This window comes from Thamnophis elegans, chromosome 2, assembly GCF_009769535.1.
Source record: "Thamnophis elegans isolate rThaEle1 chromosome 2, rThaEle1.pri, whole genome shotgun sequence".
In the NCBI taxonomy this organism is placed as follows: domain Eukaryota; kingdom Metazoa; phylum Chordata; class Lepidosauria; order Squamata; family Colubridae; genus Thamnophis; species Thamnophis elegans.
In genome coordinates this window covers 112,389,041-112,412,074 of record NC_045542.1, presented here as the reverse complement: position 1 = coordinate 112,412,074, position 23,034 = coordinate 112,389,041, and the positions used below count along the sequence as shown (strand labels likewise).

Below are 23,034 nucleotides of genomic sequence, written 5' to 3'. Positions count from 1 at the left end.
AAATGATCACATGATCACAGTGCACTGTGACCAATCATAGGTGCAAACAAAATGCCTAACACTCAGATCACAATCACAAGATCAAACTGCTGGTAGGACCATTGGACCTCCATGGACCTGCTGTTTCCTCTATTTGTTCAGTGTTATCATATCTTTGAAAAATCACTAAACAAATGGTTGCAAGTTGAGGATTTTCCTATATTCCTGCATCAATATAGAAGAACAAACACAAGGAGATATGCCCCAACTTTGTTCTGTTTTACCCAGCATCGTCTGCAAAATAGCATTGCGAAATTGCAGTACAACCTCTGTCCCTTATGAGTATGCATCCAAAACTGCAATACATACAGAAAAGAGTTAAAGCTTGTGTTGCTATTCCAACATTTCTATTTTCATCGGTCTTAACTCCTCTGATTACTCCTATTCCTCACCCAACTGTTGTAAAAGGGGGTGGGGGGGGGGAAGTTGCTTGACAAAATCATTACTACGATGTCCCAGGAATGCCTAATGATAATAAAATATTTCCTTCCTCTAATTCTTATTCTTGGTACAATCTTAATTCATGACAATATAGTAGTATGACCAGTGCAACTATCTTGTTTTGGTTATTTCTTAATAAATATATTATACTAATGTTGGCAGTTCCTAGAACTATACATATTCTTTGGGTGTTTATGACAAAGGATCAGAGTCTTAATATTTGTAAATTGGAGGTTCTGTTTGTTGGATTGTTGCCTTGTTTGTTCTAGAAACAAGCTTTCACTGATGTGGCTACTGGATCCCTTGGCCAAGGATTGGGTGCTGCCTGCGGTATGGCTTACACTGGGAAATACTTTGACAAAGCCAGGTAATTTTATTTCCAACTTGTCTAAATTGTATAAAATTGAATGAATGAAGTTCTACTTATGGTTGATAATGATGTTTCCATTCAAAGTCTACTTCCTCTTTTAGATTTATTTCTAAGATTGCAGATAATGGTAACAGTCTATGTAATAGAATGAGCCTTTTAGTTCTGCATGCAGCTGCTTTTCAGTTGAATGAACAAACATGAAAGTCTTCTATTAACACTTGTTATTTGAATTTGCAAACTATGATTAATATATACCAGTTCTTAACTAATATCTTGGAATAACTTTGCTCTTAATTTGATTATAGAACACAGAAATGCTAAAGTCAGCATATTGTCTTCCAGTTGAACGATAGTTTTTCCTGTCTCCATCCAGATATGTTTTATTTAGACAAAAGCAGTTCGTAATCTTTAGTTTGCATGATGGGACTTTCATTCAAAAGATGTTAAGGAAACATGACAATGTAGAACAAAAGTGGGTGTAAAGAAATAACAGAGTTATTGTATTATGCAATCCTTGAATTGCTCAAGGGAAGGAATGTTTGGCAATAAATCATTACTGGCATGAGGTTCTTCACATCTTATTTAAAAATGAATATCTAAAGTCATGTCTGCACTGGAAAATTAATACATCTTACAGAGGAAAAGATGTAATTTCAATCTGTACATTTAACTAGTTTGAAAGCATTTCTTTGAACAGAGATTGACTGCTCTTATATAATCCTGCTGGTGATATTTTTATGCTTTTCTGCTTAACCTTGTTTGTTTGCTATTTCTAAACAGTGCTGAAAATAGCTAGCATTTGATAAGACTTTAACTTAACTGAGTTTAGCTTGCAAATATTTTTTTTAATTTCTGTTGCCATTTTAGTACATTCATGTTACACAGACACACAGACCTGTATATAATTTGTACAGTATTTATGATGTTTGGGAAAAATGACAAATCTTGGCAAAAGCAACCAACCTTCTAAAAGTAATTGAAAAAATATGCATACACCCAAACATAATTTGTTTTAATTCATGAAATGCTAACACGTGAGAAGCTCATTTGAGGTTTCCAGCTATTTTACTTTCTATGTCTCCTGAATCTTTAACAGCTGTCTGGTAGATTAAAATTGATGGTGCCTTTCCCACAAGAGTGACAGGAGTTTTGGATTTCAACTAGTTTAGTATAGAAGTTTTGCCAGAAAAAGTTCAGTGTTCTTGAAATAGCAATATCCACATTAAGTAAAGCTGAATTAATATAACCTGTCTAACCTTTGCTGTACCTACCAGTAGTTGACACAATAAGTAGGAATGTACAGATTATCAGAGGATACTTGCTTTGCCACCTTATTGTGCAAATAATTCCCTTTTAAGTTATTTATAAAGCAGTATGATCTCCTTACTTCTAAAAGTGAAATAAAGCAATCATATGGAGGCTGTGGAGTAACGCTTTTCCACGCTATTAGTTAAAGTGCTCTTGAGCTGAGATGCTTCAGCATTGCTGTGGGAGTTTTTGTAGGGTCCACCAAAGCCACCAGCCTGATAGTGGCTTCCGTGGTCTTTCAGACTGGGCAGTTTGGCACATGATGACCAAAGCTATTCAGTCTGAAAATACTTTGGCTAGCCTAAAATCTGCCTTCTTCCAAAGGGCTGACCCACGTGGTTTGAGGATAATGAATTGCCTTGTCAAGTTGAATCTTCTAACAGCTTTGATCAAGAGAATCCTGTTACGTCCACAGCACAAAGTTCTTCATGAAAGTGAAGTTCAGTCACTACAAACAGGCCTAATAATCTTTATTATTTTGTGATAAAGATGGAGAGAAAATAATGTATGCTTCCTTTGAACACCATCTCCAGATGATTCATGCTAAGTAAACAAAACCCACTGCTATGTCAAAAGACAAACCTGGAGGGAGATATTTCTTCCCAACCCAAAATATTACAGGCTATTACCTTCAAAGCTTTTGAAAAACATGCCCTTTTTTCCTTTGAAGTTAGCCTGATAATTGCTTTATTGTACATGAATAATATTTATTAATACCACAAATGAATTAAACACTGCAGCTGGACAACATTTTGCACACGTTGTTGGACTTTAGAGTCATTCTATGCAGTACTTGTTTATGTTAGCCAACAGAATAATCAATACATTATATTAAAATAAAATATGTACTATTATAATAGCATAATAATATATTGTAGTCAATTGTATGGTTTCTAGTCTCCAGATTCTAGGCAGATTGCAATTATAAAAAAATGTTCTACCACTGCTAGGCACCTAAGTGGAATGTTCCATCCAATAATCCGTCAAAAAAAACAATGGCTCTTACAAACATCCTAATTTTTAATATGGTGGAAGCCATCCTGAACTGGAAGAGGCAAGCTGTTCCAAAGTAAGAGGAATGCTACTTAGATGTTTCTCTAAGGCTCCTACAGTGCTACCTCCTTTCTGCTATATATTGGCTGGGTGGATTGGTTCTGGAGAAGATAATTTCAACAAATAGGTTTAATAAAAGCTAATTAGACTTGAAAGTCTACTTGCAGCTAATAATGTATCCAAAGTATAGGTCAGTGATGGCGAACCTATGACACGCGTGTCAGTGCTGACACGCGTAGCCATTTGGGGTGACACGCACAGGATTTCATGCGATTCATCCTCGGCTCCTGCACGGCCGCCGAGGATGAAAGAATCTGTGCTGGAGGAATGTGGGGCGGGACGTGTGATCTCCCCCGCCCACACTCACTTACTGTATCGCCGCTGCCCCTTTCTGAGCGCAGGGGCTGCTGGTAAGGCGTGCGTGCCGTGTGCACACACGTCATCAGCGGGGCGAGGGAGGACCCGCAGGAGAGGAGCGCGGGAACAGTGCGCGCCTCTCTCCAGTCAGGCCGGCACAGAGAGTCTACTCCTGGGACTGTCGGTTACGACCGCACCACACTTATCTCAGTTCACGGCAGGGCTGTGGAGTCTGCTGCTTCCAGCTCCACGTCCTCATCAACATGCCGCTCCGGCCCGCCCCCGCTATGAATATTCATATTCTTCGCCCTCGCGTCACTAGGAATATTCATAGCAGGGGCGGGCTGGAGCGGCATGTTGATGAGGACGTGGAGCTGGAAGCAGCCGACTCCACAGCCCTGGTTCACGGCACCCCAAACAAGTTCAATAATATCAAGGGCAACATACGAAATCAACTGATGAACAAAGAAGTTACTAAGCAGGTATGTTAAATAATTTGTTTTTGGTTTATTAAATACAATTATATATTGCAATTATACATTTTTGTAGTTTAAACTATAAATTGCGCAAAATTATGTTTTTGTCGAAGTGACACACAACGCGAGTTATGCTCGATTTTTTGCCGATTTTTGACACACCACGCCAAAAAGGTTGCCCATCACTGGTATAGGTGTTACTCTAATAAACTGATTAGTTAGCGGTGGTCAGCAGGTAGGCCAACAACAGCATTTTGTGCCAAGCTCTAGTTCCCAGGTCACCTTTAAGGACAGATTTTTGGCAGCCCAAATTGCAGAGGTCTAATTCCTCCAGATGACAAGCACATGAATCACTTTTGTGACTATTTCCTGGTCCAGTAAAAGGCAACTGGCAAGTCAACCGAGGTGGCTGAAGATTTTCCTGATCATGGCCTCCACCTGCTGCCTTAGCAGGAGCTGAGTAAAAACTCCAGATAGTGCATCTGCTTATTCAGGAAATGTATATAACCCCAATCACAACAACAGATGGAATCCAGGTTTCTCTGCAAAGATAATTCTAACTTCAATCTAAAGCTTTCACTGATTCTGCATCTAGAACTTGGGCTGTGTCTGGGAAGCCAGAAAAGAGGATTGAAACCAAATTTCCTATAACTTTTACATTGTGATGGCCACCTGACTTCTAATATTTCCTGTGACTGTCACTACTGTAATCCTTCTCCTGCTCTCTAGCCCCCTCAATCCTTCTAGCTTCTCTCAACTTTCATCCCTGACATAGTTTCTAACTAGCATTCCCCAAGTGGTCACTCTGATGTCTAGGAAGAAGCTATGTGGACATCCTCTCACTATCTGTGCTCTCTACCTCCTCTTGCTTCTTCTGATTGCTGGACTTCCTGCCCTGGATTCTCTCTAGGGCAGGGATGTCTAACTTGCGGTTTCACCTTGTTGCCAGGTGATGTGTTGCGACTATTTTCTACTTCGCTAAAAGGGGGGTGGGCTTGGCCAGTGTGTGATGCATCCAGTGTGTTTTACATCCCACCTCTGGGGAGGGCCCACTATCTTCCCTGCCTCTGACCCAAGTTGTGATCTTCCTTCATTCTGATTTTTGGAATTGTACCCAAGCTGCCATAACTATTTACCATTAATGAGCTATTGAGTGGAATCTTGTGATTTCTTTTTGCTTTGCTTTTTATAGACAAGAGCTGTCTCAGAAGAGAGCAGTTTTAGCTGATAACCAAGAAGGGTAGTGCTTCTTCCCATAAAGGAGAGGGATTTTCATTTGAATGATAGTAAGAAGGAGGAAAAGATTAAACTATTCTTTGAATGGAAAGAATGCTCATGGGAAGCTGCTACTTGTTTAAATAAACTACAAGCAATTAGCATTGTATTTGTTTTGGAGGGAGTGAAATTAAAGGTGTCATTTCCTTGTTATATGTGGAAATGTACAAATGCAGTTTGCCATATTGAAATGAGGAAGTAAACTGTACTTGTTCTGCATGGAAGAGCTGCAGTTTCTCAATAGTTTTGCTGAGTCACAGTGATAGTGTTTTAAAAGACAGCCGAGCTTTAGAATCATTGTTAGAACCTCTGGTTTCCTAAGATTTTCTTCACTATTTGACCTTAACATATCATAACATTTCTTTAAATATCCATGGGTGTTTTTTTAAGATGGGGGGTTGTAACTGATTCATATTTCTGATTATTTCTTGATGTTATTAACTTGATTTTTTTCCGCAAATGCTCAGGATTGTTTAACTGCGGCACTGCAAGGGGATAAATAAAAGAAAGAAAATATTAATGTTAGATACTCTAGCAGGGCTTGAATTTAGTTCTCAATAATCTCTGGGCAGAATTGAATTCAAATAAATGACCTCATAGGGCAACTTTTTGAATCTTTCCTCATTAGGGATCCTTAATCTAACTGAGCATTTGCTATATAAATGCAATGTACTGTTTGCTTCCTTTGTTTGATTTATATCCTGCCTTTCATATTGCGATTCATGAAGAAAAGATCCTCCCATTTTCTCCTGCAACAACAACCCTGCAAAGTAGATTGAGCTGAAAGGAACTGGCCCAGTCCCCAGTGCGCATCTGCAGCTCAAAGTAGACTATTGTTCTCCCCTTTCCTAGTTCAACACCTATGTGCTGTCATAACTCCCACTACTGTGGATTTATTACATATTTATCCCACTTGTTTTATTTTCATAAATAACTCAGGGCAGTGAATATACATAATACTCCTCCTTCCTCCTATTTTCCCCTCAACAACAATCCTGTGAGGTAGATTGGGCTGAGAAGAGTGACCAGCTCAAATGCACTCAGTTCAGGGGTAGGTTCTTGCCGGCATTACTACCAGTTTGGCATCCGAAAAATTGTGTGCACAGAACAGAAAATCAAGATAGTGCCGCCGAGGATAAACCCAAATTGGGTACATGTCTGGCTGAGTTATTACCTACTCAGCCGAACTGGTAGGAACCCATCTCTGACTCAGCTGGTTTTTATGCCTATCAGGCAAATACTATAATTCACAGTCTCCTTGTTTCTAGACCAGCACTTTTAACAACTATATCAAACTAGCTCTATGCCTTGTATGTGCCTATATGCATTTGCATGAGAACAGCTTCTATTTAATGGCATTTCCTGGCTCTTTCCCTCTATGATACAGGCACTTTCCAAAACTGTCTTCTTATGACTGACCGAATCCTATAATTGTTAGTTTTACATATTTAGACAAACTATATGCAAGAATGTTTAAGTAGATTTCTGCTCAAAGGAGTTTGCTCAAGGCTGACTTTGTCACAAGAGCAGATTCCCCCAAAGCAGAGCTATGAGTTCCTGCCTGTCAAACTCCAGATGGCCACCAGATTACAGGAAGAATAATGTAGATTTTGCTTCCATCTAATGATTTCAGTCCAGATTTAGTAGCCCTGCCAAAATAAGACAGGAAAAGTGGAATAAAGTTTACATAGTTTGCCTCAGATAGATTAAGCACAATTTTTTTCCTATGCTATAAACTATGGATTTATGTTACAGATTTAAAACTAATTGTAAACTGGGTTAGTTCCATGATGCCCTTGCTTGATAAGATCAGAGATCCAGACTACTTTTTAAGTAATTAAACAAGTTTATTAAAAGTTTACATGCAATCAAAGCAAGTGTTCTTTAAGACAAACACAACTTTGTGATTTAACCAAACCACTGCATTTACTCCCTTTTTTTACTCCTGCATTTCTTTTTTGGTAAACTGGTATTTATCAGACTTCTAAGAAAGAATAGGTATTCAAGCTTCAGAATAGGACCTTGCATTATAGAAGTAACTCTTATGCAAACCAAGGTTGAGGTGGGATATCATCTGAGTCATTGCTGGATGACAGGCAGCAAGAACTAAGCAGGTCTTACCCCACAGCAGGAGAGGAATAACAGTGACAATATAACAAAGCTGGAAGGAACCTTGAAGGTCTTCTAGTCCAAGATCCTGCTCAAGCAGATGATCCTGGACCATTCCAGACAAGTGGCTGGCCAAATCTCTTCATAAAAACCCACAACTTCTAGAGGCAAGCTGTTGTACTGACCAAATTTTTTTTACTGTCGGGAAATTTCTCCTTGGTTCTAGATTAAGACTTCTAGCCTTCTACCCTGTTTCCATTTCCACTTTCAGTAATTTAGCAAGCTAAATATCATCACTCTGCCTTTTCTTTTATATACAGCTATCGAGTATATTGTATGCTTGGAGATGGAGAGTTATCTGAAGGCTCAGTTTGGGAAGCAATGGCCTTTGCTGGATTCTACAAACTGGATAATTTGACTGCTATTCTTGATATTAACCGGTTGGGACAAAGTGATCCTGCTCCATTGCAGCATAATGTAGAGACCTATCAGAAACGTTGTGAATCCTTTGGGTACGTGGCCTTATAATACTTTAATACCTTGTGATTGTATTAAATCTTTATTTGGGCTGATAATTAAATACAGATTAATAAATAATAGAGAATGATCTTGGAAATAAGATGAAATAAATGCTGATAAAATTCTTAAATATTTCATGGGTTATTGGCCTTTTGTTTGTTTGTTGTGGAATCTGAAAGATATGGTAAGGATGGTATTTTACTTGACTGTCTCAACTGTTGATAGTCATGTCTTCCAGTTGCGTTTTGCAAAATTGGCCCATTTAGAAAACAAAATTTATTTTGGTTAGCTGCGTCATGGTCACCATATAAGCTCCTCTGCTCCTGCTTTGTTTTTTTATCCTCTGGATATTTTATAAGTGAAGGAATTGGGGGGGAAATTGGCTTTTTCTTCTCTCATGTACAATGACTTTGTTAGCTTTGTTTGTTGATTGTTATGAAACAAGACAAGACAACACATTTTCATCCATGAATGCCAAGGTAGTCTAAGGCCTTTGATATGTCTCAAATGATTCTTTGGAATTTGTTTATTTTGAACATCTCACAACAATCCCATCAAAGAGAAATCCTTATATATGTTCCGTAGGCGTAAACAGGCGTATTTACATCTTTATACTTCACAGACCATGTGTATTGGTGTCATACTTCAAAGTGTTTCTTTGATTTGTTTGCCTTCTAGCTGGCACGCAATCATTGTTGATGGCCACAGTGTGGAGGAACTGTGCAAAGCCTTTGGTCAGACAAAACACCAGCCAACTGCAATTATTGCCAAGACCTTCAAAGGCAAAGGAATAACAGGTAAATTCCAAGCCGCAGGCTCCTCAGAACAGCTGCAACCACTATTTAAGGATTACATTTTTGTTTGATTTAATAAGAAGTTAATTATAAGTTAATTCCATAAATTCTTGTATGTTTAGAGCACTTTCCAAATCTTATGTTGTAATGCTTAACATTTTTTGTGGATTACAATTTTCCCCATAGGGCAGATAAGGGTCTTAAGCAATATATTTAGGCTCAAGGTAAATGTGAGATTTAAATCAGGAATTTTTTTTTTTTTTTTACTTAAGTTTGTTTTAAATCAATCTGAGTTGTTTCTCTCCAATGAAAAGGATTCAGTCAACCAAACAAGAAGGAAAGAGGCAGTTTCCTTCTATAATTCCTACAAGTATTCCTAAACTATGATGTTTTGTCTACAGTATATGTATACAGGTAGACCTCACTTTACAATGCTTTGAATTAACGGTGACCTTCAAAGAAGTCAATTATGACTTAAATTTGAACTTATGACCATCATTCCACCAGCATGGTCGTGTGATTGTAATTTGGATGCTTGGCAGCCAGTTTGCATTTATCACTGGTTGTAGTGACCTGCAGTCACATGATCACAATTAGTTACTTTTTTGCAGTTTCTGGGGAAAAAAGATGGTAAAAAACTGTCCTTAATTAAACTGAATTTGCACTTAGAATCGGGTGGCTCAGCTTACAACCATAGTGACTTGACTTATCTGTAGTAAAAATTCTCATCAAATTGGGTCTAGTCACTGATTTGACTAATGACTGCAACAACTTAGAATGGAAATTCTGATCCCCATTGTGATCATAGGTTAACTCTAATAGCCAAATTTGATTGATGATCCTATTGTACAATTTTAAAACTAAATATTAACACTGACATGAATCATCTTTTGGAATGGGTTATTTTAATGAAGCTAATGTGCCAGAGGTTTTTTGTTTTGGTTCTGGAGGTTTTTTATTCAAATCTTTATTGCAGCTGCATATTGTAAGTACAGTAAAAACTTATAGGTCTCACAAGGGCTGGTAACTGAACACTCAGCATTTTTATTTTCCATTGAACCTTACCTGTACATCAATGCCTTTTAATGTAGCTATCATGCTGCAATATGAAATCACCACAAAGCTTGAATATCAAACTTTCTCACCCATTTCTTGGAGTAAACAAAAGTAGAGTAAATACTTTTAAGTGGTTTTGGACAATATTTTCACTAGAAATCCTAAAATATGCTGCAAAATGATAAGAATTTTACTGTTACTGTATTATTTACTATTTTTTAATTTAAAAGATGAATAAAATTGCAATTTAGAATCAATCCAAGGATGAGGAAAAGAGAACAATTAACTAGTATATGAAAAGGTTGACTTCCATATTCCCATGCACCAGGAGAATGATTGAATATATCTATCTATCTTAGGGAATCGCTTAACTTTCACAATTTGTACCATAAGAAAAAGACAGGAAGCAAGTAAGAGACCAGGGTTGATGGGGGCTGCCTGCTCATATCTTACTTGTGAGTTTCCTTGATGAAACTGGTGGTCTTTTGATGTTCTTCAATAGTCTTAGGCCCTTCAAAAATAGGCAAATAAAGCTCTAGGTGTTTGTCATTTTTCAGGAACAAATGTTGCCACTTTTTGAGGCTTCTGAAGGAGAAAAGAATCCAGTATTTAGATCTTTTTATAGTGAGGACTCAGTATGCCTGATGCTCTTTCCTGAAGCAACAAAATGTTTCATACTTGCACATGAATTTGGTTGAAGAGTTTGAAGAATTCTTGCCTTCCTGTTCCGTTCCTTACTCACCAAATATCTAAAACAGGGCCCCCCAAACTTGGCAACTTTAAGACTTGTGAACTTCAACTCCCAGAAGCTCTGCTGGCTGGAGAATTCTGGGAGATGAAGTCCACAAGTCTTAAAGTTGCCAAGTTTGAAGACCTCTGATCTAAAATGTCATTCATTCTGTTAAGATTACGGATACGCTGACTAAATTAATTAATATAGCCCACCCATGTTCATGGAGTCAAGACTTGCAGGAAATAAAAATGATGGGCTGAGCTGCAGAAACTCATTACATAAAGAATATACTTTGAGGTATAAGAAAAATGAGAAATTGTATTTGGGCCAGGAGAATGAATGGTTTATCTGGCAGCAAAGCAATTCAATTACAAGAATGGCTATAGCAGAAAATGGCTCAAAATACGAATAACAATTCTACAGGGGTTGAAGATAAGGAAAACTGGCACGGCAAACCTCTTCCGAAAGACATGGCTGAGCAAATAATTGAGGAGATCCTTGGCAAAATCCAGAACAAGAAAAAGCTTTCTCCAATGCTTCCACAAGACGATGCACCAGCTGTTAATATTAAAAATGTCAAGATGCCATCTCCACCAAACTACAAGATAGGAAATAAGGTACTTTTTTCAAATATTATTAATAACAGGGAAAGCAAAAAGGGCTTTCTTTTCCAATGACTGCTTGGTTTATGGAGATAGATTATGAGATTAAATGGTGTTCATTCAGTAGTTTATAATATTGTAAAATATTCTGGAGTTGTTTCAGAAGCCAATCCCCAGGAGTTGCCATTGTAATTGATTTTATTTATAGTAGCATTATCTATCCAAAACAGTGAGGGCTACTCTGATGAGGCCAAGTAAGATTTTTTTTAAACAAAGATTCTTCCTTATAATTACTCTCTAGTTAAATGCCAGTCCAGAATTCAAGAGGAGGGCCATTGCAAGATAACCCAAATGGAAACCTCATAGATTTCAGAAATAATGAGTTGCATAGTATGCTTAGGATAATTAAGCATGGTCTTCTCTGGACAATACTTCTGTAAAAGCTTCTGAAAAATGTCCAAATCATCCATGAATAAATTTAATGAGGACTTCATGCAAGAAGTTGCCTAAATAGCATCTCAAATGTTAATCAAAGTGGACATGTGTAAAGATTGGAAAGGCCGTATCCTAATAAAATTCAAATACTGGCACTAGTTTGTCAGTTTTGGATCTCAGGTGTCTTATTGTGGTTGATAAAATAATACGTGCCCCAATATCTATCACAATAAGACACCTGAGATCCAAAACTGACAAACTAGTGCCAGTATTTGAATTTAACTCCTTGTTAGTGTTAAATTGAGGGCCCCAGTGTGATGTGTCCAAGAGTTGTCTGGCTCCTCACATAGGCAGTCTTTGAAAATCAGCATGAAGGTGGCTGCAATCCATTGCTTTGTTTGGAAACGTGCCAGCTGTCCACAAAAGGATAAAAGTTAGCAATAATAGAGAATCTCTGCAGGAGAGAGTTTACTGGATGGGCAGCTGCAACGTTGGTATAAATTGGTACTTTATAATTGAGTGTGTCTCCTTTCAGTATTATATCAGTGACATGGATCAGCCACTTAAGGCAGATTAGTCCTGCCTCAATTTTTTATCAGTGCTTTCATTAAATAGTGTTCTGCCTAAAAGCATAATAACATGCCTCATTGAGCCATGTATCTAATTAGAGGCATAGAAATAATTTTATGGGAATGATATCAAAAGAATGTGAAATTTTCACAAAAAAAATGTAGATATTGCCTAGATGTGCCAGAATATATTTGGGGTCATCAAATGCTAAATATTTGAAAGGTTTGCTAAGATTAGTGCCTCAGAAACCTGTCAGACCTTTCTAATTCTGTAACATTAAAAAAAATACTGTGGTCTTCCTAAACTGCTCAGGGAATAATGATTATTTGGATTTTTTTTTTATTGCTAAAATATTTTATTTCCAAGAATTATGGAGTATTTTTAAATGGTGCATCTTGGTTCACTTCACAGTTTGCAACCCGCAAAGCTTATGGTGTGGCTCTTGCAAAACTAGGACAAGCCTGTAACCGGGTAGTTGCTTTGGATGGAGACACCAAGAATTCTACTTTCTCTGAGCTGTTCAAAAAGGAACATCCCAGCCGTTTCATTGAGTGTTACATTGCTGAACAAAACATGGTATGTTCTTGTCGTGCATACAGATTGCGACATGTGCAAAATAAATTGATTTGTTATTGCTGACCACCATCATTACTACTATATCCTTGTCATGATATGGGGTGGGGCGGGGGATTGTTTTTACTTTTATATTAGGTTTTAATTGTTTGTAAGCTACCTAGAGTCATTGAAAGTGAGTGGGCAGCCATATAAATTCTTTTAAAAAATGATCCCCTTTCAGAAATATCTGGAATTGCGAGGTGCAGTATAGCAAAAAGTAATGAATTTGTTTTAAAATCCTAATAGATGGGTCACATATTTCCTAATACTACAATTCTCACATTCTCCCTGTCATATCTTCTGTTTCCTTTCCATCCTTTTTTAACAGCCTATTTCCCTTCCCTCAAGCCGTGAAATGTCACTATGCTCATACCAAGATTGCATGGACCTTGAGCTGGGGTTTGTTGTTTATTTCAACCAAGTCTGAGCATCTTACAATCTTATGTAAACAAGATTAAAATAGGAAAAAACAGCTTTGGTTTATACACAATAAGCATGGAGATGGGCATGAAGTTTCCCTTCTGTAATGCCCAATAGTGATAAGAAAGAAATGAAACATGGAAAGAGAAAGTCATAGCTAAGCTTGGTTCTGCAAGTTACAGCTGCTGGATAGGAACAGCTAGCAACAGTCTTTGAGCAGATATTTTAATTTAATCTAATCTAAGCCCCCTTTTCCTCCAGAAGCTCAAGGCAACGTACAGAGAACTCTCTCCTTCATTTTTTCCTCACAGCAACAGTTCTGAGATATCAATCAAAGCAGGAACACCTCTTTTGTCATCCAGAATAATGAAATATTTCTTTCTATTAATTCATTGTATAGGTCACTGAATATTGTGCTAAAGATTGATGAATTTCTCAAAGCCAAAAGATTCATCATTTCCTTCTGCTCCTCTGTTGCACACCAATTTCATTATTCAAAAGTGCTTGTAGTTAAATTGTTTCGATTACATTTACCATACTTAAGCAAGGCTTCAGGTTTTCTTAGGCCATAGAACCTGTTAGTTCTGATATAGAGGCAAAGCACTGATGGTAGAAAATTGGCAATAAAACAGAAAGTAAACTATTAATTATAAATGCAAAATTAGCATTTTCACCGTAGTAGAATTGAATCTTAAATTTCATAATTACTTAGGAGGTTAATGCTTTAATCAAACAAATCAGTGCTCCCTGACAGGGATGTGATTGCTTTTCCTTTGTAAAAAAAAAATTCATTATTTGGAGCAGTTGATGTTCTTAGAAGTGGAATTTCTCATAGCCAATTTATTTTATTTGGCCTATTTCTGCATTAGTTTTTGGTTGTTGCATATAGAGAGAACGTTCTCTCACATAATTCAGTTTGAAACCACTTGTTTATATCTCAGTGAAAAAAATTTTATTAGCAGAAAATCCCACCATAATATTAAATCCAGGTCTAATGTTATTTCTATTCCTACATTCTTTTTTCTTCTTTCCCTTTCTTTTTATATTGCATAGTGGTTGGTTGTTAGTTTTTTCAATAAGGTACTTCAAAGAAGTGATGAAATGAATCATAATAAACAAAAGTGTGTTTTACTATATTTTTTCCGAAGCCTCCCCCCACCCCACCCTCAGTTACAAGTGTAAACCCAGAATAGAATAGTAAGTCCCGTTTAGGGGAAGGTATGACAATATTGATAAGTTTTTGAGATTTTTTTAAAAAAGGTGGAAATGATGGGATCTGACAAAGAATCCGTAGGAATGGAATCACTGTAGAAAAAGCCCTCTCTTGTATTAATTAGTTTAACAATCGTGAAAAGCAATATGCAATGACTCTTCTCTCTTCTTAATTTTAATCTTTAAAATGTTTAATTGGTGCAGTAGGTATGGAGTCTCAGGATCAAGTGCCCACTCATCCATAAAGCACCTTATCCTGTGCCACAGCCTAATCTATCTAATGGGCTTCCTGATTTGCCATAAGAATGAAATAGCTAAGGAGAAACAGCCTGTAGACTAGTCCATGTTTGTTAAGGGAACAGCTGGACATCAACCTAAGTGTTTGAAGCATTTCTCAAAAGATGTCAATAGCCAGGATGAATTTAGTTCTTTTCCTTCCCTATTTTGCAGGTGAGCGTTGCAGTTGGCTGCGCCTCCCGTGACAGAAACATTGCCTTTGCTAGCGCCTTTGCCACATTTTTCACCAGGGCTTATGATCAGATACGTATGGCAGCCATTTCTGAGAGCAACATTAATCTTTGTGGATCTCACTGTGGTGTATCCATTGGTAAGTATCATACTTCCCCCCACCCCACCAAACTGTTTGTAGTCCTTCAAGGCGTTGCGACTTATTGCACATTTATATATGAATTACTTAAAAGTGAATACCCTTGAGGGCATCTTGATAAACATGCCAAATCCAGTGTGGTGGAATCTGACACTGAGTTGCAGGAGGAAGGGACACTTCCCCAACTTGAGTCCTTGGTATGCAAGAAGAGGTCCAGGAAGTTTCTTCACAGGATACTATATCTAATAGTTGTGTAGTGTGTGCTTTAGTCATGGTAATTGCGAAAAGCTGCCTTATATAAAAAATGAATGCCCCAGTCAGTATGATGCCAACACCCCAAACAAGGATCCATCTCCATTGTCCAAAGGCCAACTCTGCTTATCAGAAGGTTTGTGATTTATAACTGTTATTCTTTTGTGGTGGGTCCCAAGCAGACTATGCATTTTGTAGAATCTGTTTCTACAGAATATCTACATCAAGCTCTGTGAGAGACTCTGGCTTTTACATTAGCCATCCAGAGTAACTATCTGCATGCTTGGCTCTTTCTTTCTTTCTTTCTTTCTTTCTTTCTTTCTTTCTTTCTTTCTTTCTTTCTTTCTTTCTTTCTTTCTTTCTTTCTTTCTTTCTTTCTTCTCACCCCCTTTAATGTAGGGACAATGCCCCCAACGTAGCAGCACACTGAGTGCTTCCACTCCTTCTGCTGCATCTTAAGATTATATATGTATCTGAAGGGCTTCTACTCTTTGGAAGAAAGACTTGCGAAATTGGTGCCTTGCTTAACACTTTGACTGAAGTCCCCCTTTTAAATGACATCTTTTAGACCTGCTTCCCCATAAGCCATCCATGCGTGAATTATGAACAGTATGTTGGAGTTTGTAATTGTACTGAAAAATCTTCCTGCTAAGGCTGGTACTATTGCTTAGTTTCTGACAGTTTTACCATTTTTTTTAATATGTGGGAAAGATTAACTGTATCCAACAAATATGAAACAGCAAAGTGAAATTTTAAAAAACATCTTTTCCTCTTATGTTGTTTGGATAATATCATTTTCTTATAACTGACAAAGTCAGTCAACCAACCAGTTTCAGCCTCATCTCCAAATAATTTTGAATGGCACAGATCCTTCTTAGCTTATGCAAAGTATTGAGTACTGTAATGGTTTCAACATTATCAACGAGTTATATTTTTCTGCGTAGAAAACCATATTTACTTCAGAAATATAATCTCAAACTTCAAAGCTAAGAAAAACCTCTGTCTGCCATTTTTAATCGCTGCAGATGCAGCAGAATTATGTTTTCTGCAATAGACGACAATGACTTTCCATTCACTGAACCATTCATTTTTCATATCAATTTTTACTGGATATAGAAGGTGGAACTTGCTTGTTTTAAACTCCTATGGCACCTTAAAGAAGCAAGTAATGCTACTTAGTAGTTTAATCAAGTGGAAACTGGAAAAATATATTGCCAAGATTTATTCTTAATTTCTTCAGCAGCAACCAAATTGTAGAGTAATTTGTAAAAATGGTCTTCCTGGAGGAAGTTGCATATGAAGAGACTGTGTCATCTCTTGCTTTGTATATAACAGTGCATTCCTGTTGGTTTTAATTTTTGAGAGCCAGTTCTGACTAAAATATAGGCTACGTCAGTTTTGCTTTGATTTTTCTTTTCCCATTAAATGATCTCAGTGGGATGCTATGATACATTTCTATGATAGATTTCTAAATTCTCCATTCCAATTATGTTTATTTTATTCTGTGCTTGTGTGCATGGTGTTTACGTAGACACAACTTATTTCCTTTTTTTCACTACTGTGCTTGCTTTATTACTGCTACCTTATCCTTCATTTTTCTTTTTAACCCAGGTTTTCTTTCAATTTAGTTTACCTCTATCTTCTTTCTTTGCTATTTAGAGGGGTCCAAGTTTAAGGACAAGATGGAAGGTGGTCCGTGAGTGTGTTACATTTATTTTAGATAATTTCTGTTTGTTTGTTGTAAGACGTACACAGAAATGGTGTTTGTTCAATTTTATGGTTACATTTTCTTCAAAATTTCTCTTTCCAGGTGAAGATGGGCCTTCACAGATGGGACTGGAGGATCTATCCATGTTCCGAACCATTCCTAATTCAACTGTATTTTATCCTAGTGATGCTGTGGCCACTGAAAAGGCAGTAGAATTGGCTGCCAATAGAAAGGTCAGGAACTCATACTTTCTTTTCTTTAAGGAAGATGTGAGCAACCTTTTGTTAAATCTCACTCCCAGCCAGCATTGCCAAAACTGGGGATGCTGGGACTTGTAGTCAGCAACTTTTGGAGGGCCCTGGTTTCCCTACCCTTTCCAAAACCTTCCTCAAAATTCTTTTAGCAGTATGGAAAATGTATTGAGTTTACATTCTAATTGGATTGAAAAGAAAGCTAACTCTTACAGAATATCAGCTGAACATCTTGAAAGCTAAAAGGTGCCAATCACTGGGAATCAATCAAAATTTAATAGGGAAACATTTGCTACTATTGTTTTCATTTCCAGGAAACAACCCTATTCACAAATTTGAGCCTGTGTATACTAACCACAGAGTAGATCTAATAAAAATTTATGCAGTTTCTCTGTATAAGTTTAACTTTATATTTCCTCCTCTTTATAATGCATCCTTTGTTCCTTTGGAAGCAATCCATTTCCTCTTCTTGATTCATTGTAGTTAATCTGGAAGTTTTCTGTTAAATAGAGAAATTACTTTATGATATGTCATACTTAGCACAAGACGACTTAAAAATGTATTCAAAAATTTGGGTGGTTCCATGTTTTGGCATCAAGAGCAAATGATCAATCGAAAAAGTCCTACTTATTTTAGTATGTAAAAAGAGAAGTTGGTGAAAGGATGGAGGAAGTAGGCAAAAAGCTTATTCTATCCAATCTCAATTATGGTCATAAGTTGAGGACTACCTGTACATGAGTCTTTTCTGAAAGTGAATTTTCCTATGGATTCAGATAAGAGTATTACAACTAAGAAGTCAACTTAATGAAAAATCATGATTGTATCCCCATTTTTAATTAGCTTGTATTTTTAATTTTGAGGTTTAAATTCGAAGCTTGCAATTGTCTTTAAAGTCCACACTGTGTTCCTTTTAAAAACAGGGCATATGTTTCATAAGAACTAGTCGCCCAGAAAATGCTGTAATTTACGACAGTGGGGAAGACTTTCAAGTTGGACATGCCAAGGTGAGTGATTTCAAAAGTCACCAAAATAAGTGAATGACATGAATTTCATCATTGTGTCTTCCATTGCAGCACTAACAATCTCTGAAACAAATTACCTAAACATACAAGATATCTGATTTCAGTTTAAATGTTGTTCTTGCCAGGTGGTGTTGAAGAGTAAGGAAGACAAGGTTACTGTCATTGGGGCAGGAGTGACTCTGCATGAAGCAATAGCTGCAGCTGAACAACTTAAAAAAGGTGATTATAGAGAACTATCTTGGGAAATTTTGAATTTTCAGGCATCATATTAAAAAAGCTAATAAGAGTTGAAATTTTAAAAAGGGCAAGCGACAATGGATAGACACAGAATACTTTTTAATATGGTGGTTATTCTAATAAGTGTTAGAAAAAAAGAGTAGAAAGGACAGACAGAGACAGATAGATGATAGATCTATCAACACTGAAGAGTTATAAAATATGACTGCTATATGGACTGCAATGCAAGAGGGTAGCAAGGAGTTAAACCTTTTATGACTTTGCTCCTATCTAGTTGTTAGCCTGCATTTTTGCAGCCAGATATGATTGTCAACGTTCCAAATATCATCCAAAATTAAATCAGAGTCCAAGGCAGAACTTTCCTCAAACTTCTAATTTATTAAGAGAGACATGTTGGCACATCTGTAGAAAACCCGAATCTAAAAGCTTCCTGAGTTTTCCACCCAGTTGAAAGTTCATGATCTTGCCGCCCACACTCACAAGTCCATTACATGGTCTAATCTTCCACTGCCATGCTGGCATCTCCACCCATCTAGTTCCGGTCAGGTGCAGAAGTGCAGAGACAAAGAATGACCTCGGGCTTCTAGAAAAGAATGTTTTATTTTGAGAACAACACATTCTACAATTCTACTCCTTACTATTCCCCCTCCCAATTACCCCACTAATGAAACAGCATAGTAAAATAAGAGAGATTGTGGCAGGCCAAAGATCCTAAAAGGAATATGACTGCAGGCCTGGCAATGATATCTCTAAAGCAAAAAGGGAAACAGGAAGTTGTCCTAGTATGGTGCAATTATTAGTGTTTGGAATCTGGATAACGACTTCAGATCCAGGTTCCTCCTTATATCTATTTATAGACCTTGTATAGCATTAAAAGTCTCCAAGTTTTAACTATTAATAGCAGATTGGATTTGTGTAATGTTATTCTTTCTCTTCTATTTTTGAAAGTTTATTTTACAGCATACTATGATTGAACTAATATTATATATTTCCGTTTAACTTCAATTTGTAAATGGTAAAAAAAAACTGTTTCAGTTGTGGGCCATTGTGCTTAGCATGGTGGCAGACTGTATTAATGCTTCATGTACCACTTCATTTGTGACTAAAAACATGAAAAAGTATAAAAGTATACAAACTGTAAAAACACATGATCTGCAGTCACAGTTAGATCAGAATTGTTGAACCTATATGATGTCATACTGGGAAGTTTGAACGAGTCAGTCCTCATTATTTCATTTATATTTAAGGACAATACTCTCAATCTTCACCAGTAAAAAAAAAAAATTGAAACCTGTACCAGGTACCATTATACCCAGTGGTGGGATTCACTTACCTTCCCTACTGGTTCGCAAATGTGAGCGTGCGCGCTAGCTTCACTCGCATGCACCTCATCTACACGTGCGCACCGCCTTCTGTGCATGCACAGTGCATGCACATTATGTCAGGGCAGGTGGGCGGAGCTTCCCGCAGCTGCCGCTACCGGTTCATCCGAACCGGAGAGAACTGGCTAAATACCACCTCTGATTATATCTTTCTTGCAGACAGCTTGTTTAAGAGCAGGACATTGGGCTCATGGTAGAAAAAGAGTGCAAAAATGTAAACATTTTAACATTTGCCAACATTGAAAAATCTATGTCACTATCCAAATTAAATGAGGTGGGAAACTACAGTATTAGGAAAACAAAAAAAAAGTTTTAAAAACCAAGTCAATACAGGAATCCATAATACATGACACTAATAAAGTTGGTGTGTTGCCATCTGCCAAATGCTATGTGGAAAAGCTTTGTTTTTACTACCTGTGGAAGATCATTAGGATTGGTACCGATCTGACTTCAGGAAGAAGCTGTTCTATAAGATGGAGGCTCCAATAGAAAACTTCAACTCCCTTGCCAAGCACAGTGCTTGAAATGGCCGATTAAATTGGGACTTTCTCATCTCTGATTTTAAATGTCGTATAATCCCTGGACAAAGTGGTAACATGAAAGTTGGAGAGATGTGAGAATTGGGAGATATGAATAATCCTCTTTCCAAAGGTTGAAGAAACACAGATCTGATTTGTATATTTGAAAGATAATAGAAATATAAATACATTTTAGATTATTTTGGGTATTAAGTACTTCCCTCAGATCTCATAATTAATGTGCTAAATACATTTGTGGTTGAATGCATTTTTGAGAAACAAAATAAGTTTTCTGATTTGCGGTTTGTGAAGCATATATACTACATGACTATTTTTATTCCTCATTTACAGAAAAAATATTCATCAGAGTAATCGACCCATTCACTATAAAACCTCTGGATTCAGAAACTATACTTAAAAATGCAAGAGAAACAAAAGGCAGAATTATCACAGTGGAGGACCATTACCCTGAAGGTATATTAAAAATATTTGTAAAAAATATTAATAAATATTAATATTGAAAAGGAGCATCTTCACTATTTGAATGCATTGTATAATGAATGACCAGTTCTTCTTCTACCACTCTGCATCAAGGCTGCCTAAGACAGAAGGGGCTCTTTTTCCTCAAAGGAAAGACCGCCGAATATAGGTAGTTCCCGACTTATGACGATAGTTGAACCGAAAACTTCTGCTGCTAACTGAAACATTTATAAAGTGGGTTTTGCCACAGTTGTTAAGCAAATCACCCGCAGTTGTTAAGTTAGTAACATGGTTGTTAAGTAAATCTGGCTTCCCCATTGACTTTGCTTGTTGGAAAGTCACAAAAAGTGGATCACGAGACCCTGAATCACTGCAACCGTCATAAATGTGAGTCAGTTGCCAAGTGTTTGAATTTTGATCTAGCGATCAGGCTGCAACACTTACAAATGTGAAAACTGGTCACGAGTCACTTTTTTTTTCAGTGCCACTGTAACTTTGTACACTAAACAAACTGTAGTAAGACGAGGATTACCTGTACTTGTCTGCGTGAATGGCTCTTGCTTCAAGCTCAGATCCACTGCCCAACCGTTCTCTTGAGATTCAAACCATCCTCTTGTTTTAAAAAATGTTTAAAGGAAAGGCCTCTTAGGAAAGCCACAATTACCAGTAACTATTTATTTGCTTGGACTTTGCGAGTCCCTTGGACTGCAAGGCAATCAAACCGGTCAGTCCTAGAGGAGATCAACCCTGACTGCTCTTTAGAAGGCCAAATCCTGAATATGAAACTCAAATACTTTGGCCACCTAATGAGAAGGAAGGACTCCCTGGAGAAGAGCCTGATGCTGGGAAAGATTGAGGGCAAAAGAAGAAGGGGACGACAGAGAATGAGGTGGCTGGATGGAGTCACTGAAGCAGTTGGTGTGAGCTTAAATGGACTCTGGGGGATGGTAGAGTACAGGAAGGCCTGGAGGAACGTTATCCATGGGGTCGCGATGGGTCAGACACGACTTCGCAACTAACAACAAAAAAATTATTTGCTTACTAAATGTGTGCGCTTCACTTACCATCTTCTTTACATCTTACTTCTTTAGGTGGCATTGGAGAAGCTGTATCTGCTGCTCTGATTGGTGAACCAGGGATTGTGGTCCGTCGCTTGGCTGTCTCTAACGTGCCAAGAAGCGGGAAGCCGAATGAACTGCTCAAGTTGTTTGGCATCGATAAGGATGCCATCATTCAGGCAGTAAAGGCGGTGGTCTCCAAATCAAGGAATGCTGAGTAATTTCAAACTGTAACACGCTGCTTTTATCATGATTATTGGGCAGAATTTTTTTTTTTATAAAGAGCACTGTAACATTTGAGTACATGTTGAAAACCGTATGCAAGCAGTTCTAATAAAAGTAAACGTTTCCGGGGGAAAAAGTTGTCTGATTGCCTCATCAAAAAATACTTTGTATTAAAGGTAAAGGTTACCCTCGCACATATGTGCTAGTTGTTCCCGACTCTAGGAGGTGGTGCTCATCTCCGTTTCAAAGCCAAAGAGCCAGCTCTATTCAAAGATGTCTCCATGGTCTTGTGGTCGGCATGACTAAATGCCAAAGGCACACAAAACACTGTTACCTTCCCACCAAATGTGGTTCCTATTTTTCTACTTGCATTTTTACCTGCTTTCAAATTGCTAGGTTGGCAGAAGCTGGGACAAGTAATGGGAGCTCACTCCGTTATGCAGCACTAGGGATTCGAACTGGCGACCTTTCTGATCGACAGGCTCAGCTTCTTAGCCACTGAGCCACCACTTCCCACTTTGTATTAGAAAGCTGGAATTGTTTGGAAACCTGCATGTCTAGCATAAAATATGAAACATGGTCTTCTATCTTCATCCTCCTAGAACACGGGTGTCCAACTCACAGCATCACATTGCTGTCGTGTGACATTTTGTGACATTTCTCCTCTTCGCAGAGCTGGCCTGTGGGCGTGGCCTGTGCATGACACATCCGGCCTCAGGCCACCAGTTTGACATCCCTGTCCTAGAATATCAAATTGTCATACTTTAATGGTATTGTCCAATACACTGAAATGCTTTATAAATCTCCTCACATTCAAAGATGGTGATCCTTGGAAATTCTATTTAATGAGTTTCATAAAAAAAGAACTAAAAAGATGATTTTTCTGGCTGGTCACTGTTTTTAAACTATT

The 23,034-nt window shown here is 37.6% G+C and overlaps 1 protein-coding gene across 2 annotated transcripts in view; it reads left to right on the top strand.

Moving 5' to 3' along the window:
• Nucleotides 1-22,260, top strand: part of TKT (transketolase) — a 29,589-nt gene extending 7,329 nt beyond the window's left edge. Inside the window, exons 4-14 of one of the 2 annotated variants that reach the window (XM_032209960.1) lie at nucleotides 750-847; nucleotides 7,749-7,940; nucleotides 8,626-8,744; nucleotides 10,954-11,147; nucleotides 12,549-12,713; nucleotides 14,835-14,991; nucleotides 17,054-17,184; nucleotides 18,123-18,206; nucleotides 18,350-18,443; nucleotides 20,713-20,835; nucleotides 21,933-22,260. In XM_032209960.1, the coding sequence (XP_032065851.1) occupies nucleotides 750-847; nucleotides 7,749-7,940; nucleotides 8,626-8,744; nucleotides 10,954-11,147; nucleotides 12,549-12,713; nucleotides 14,835-14,991; nucleotides 17,054-17,184; nucleotides 18,123-18,206; nucleotides 18,350-18,443; nucleotides 20,713-20,835; nucleotides 21,933-22,120 (1,545 nt within the window). In that variant the 3' untranslated portion in view covers nucleotides 22,121-22,260. Of the gene's footprint in view, nucleotides 1-749; nucleotides 848-7,748; nucleotides 7,941-8,625; nucleotides 8,745-10,953; nucleotides 11,148-12,548; nucleotides 12,714-14,834; nucleotides 14,992-17,053; nucleotides 17,185-18,122; nucleotides 18,207-18,349; nucleotides 18,444-20,710; nucleotides 20,836-21,932 lie in introns of those variants that run through there. The other variant, XM_032209961.1, reaches the window with a different exon arrangement.
• The last annotated feature ends 774 nt before the right edge of the window (nucleotides 22,261-23,034 follow it).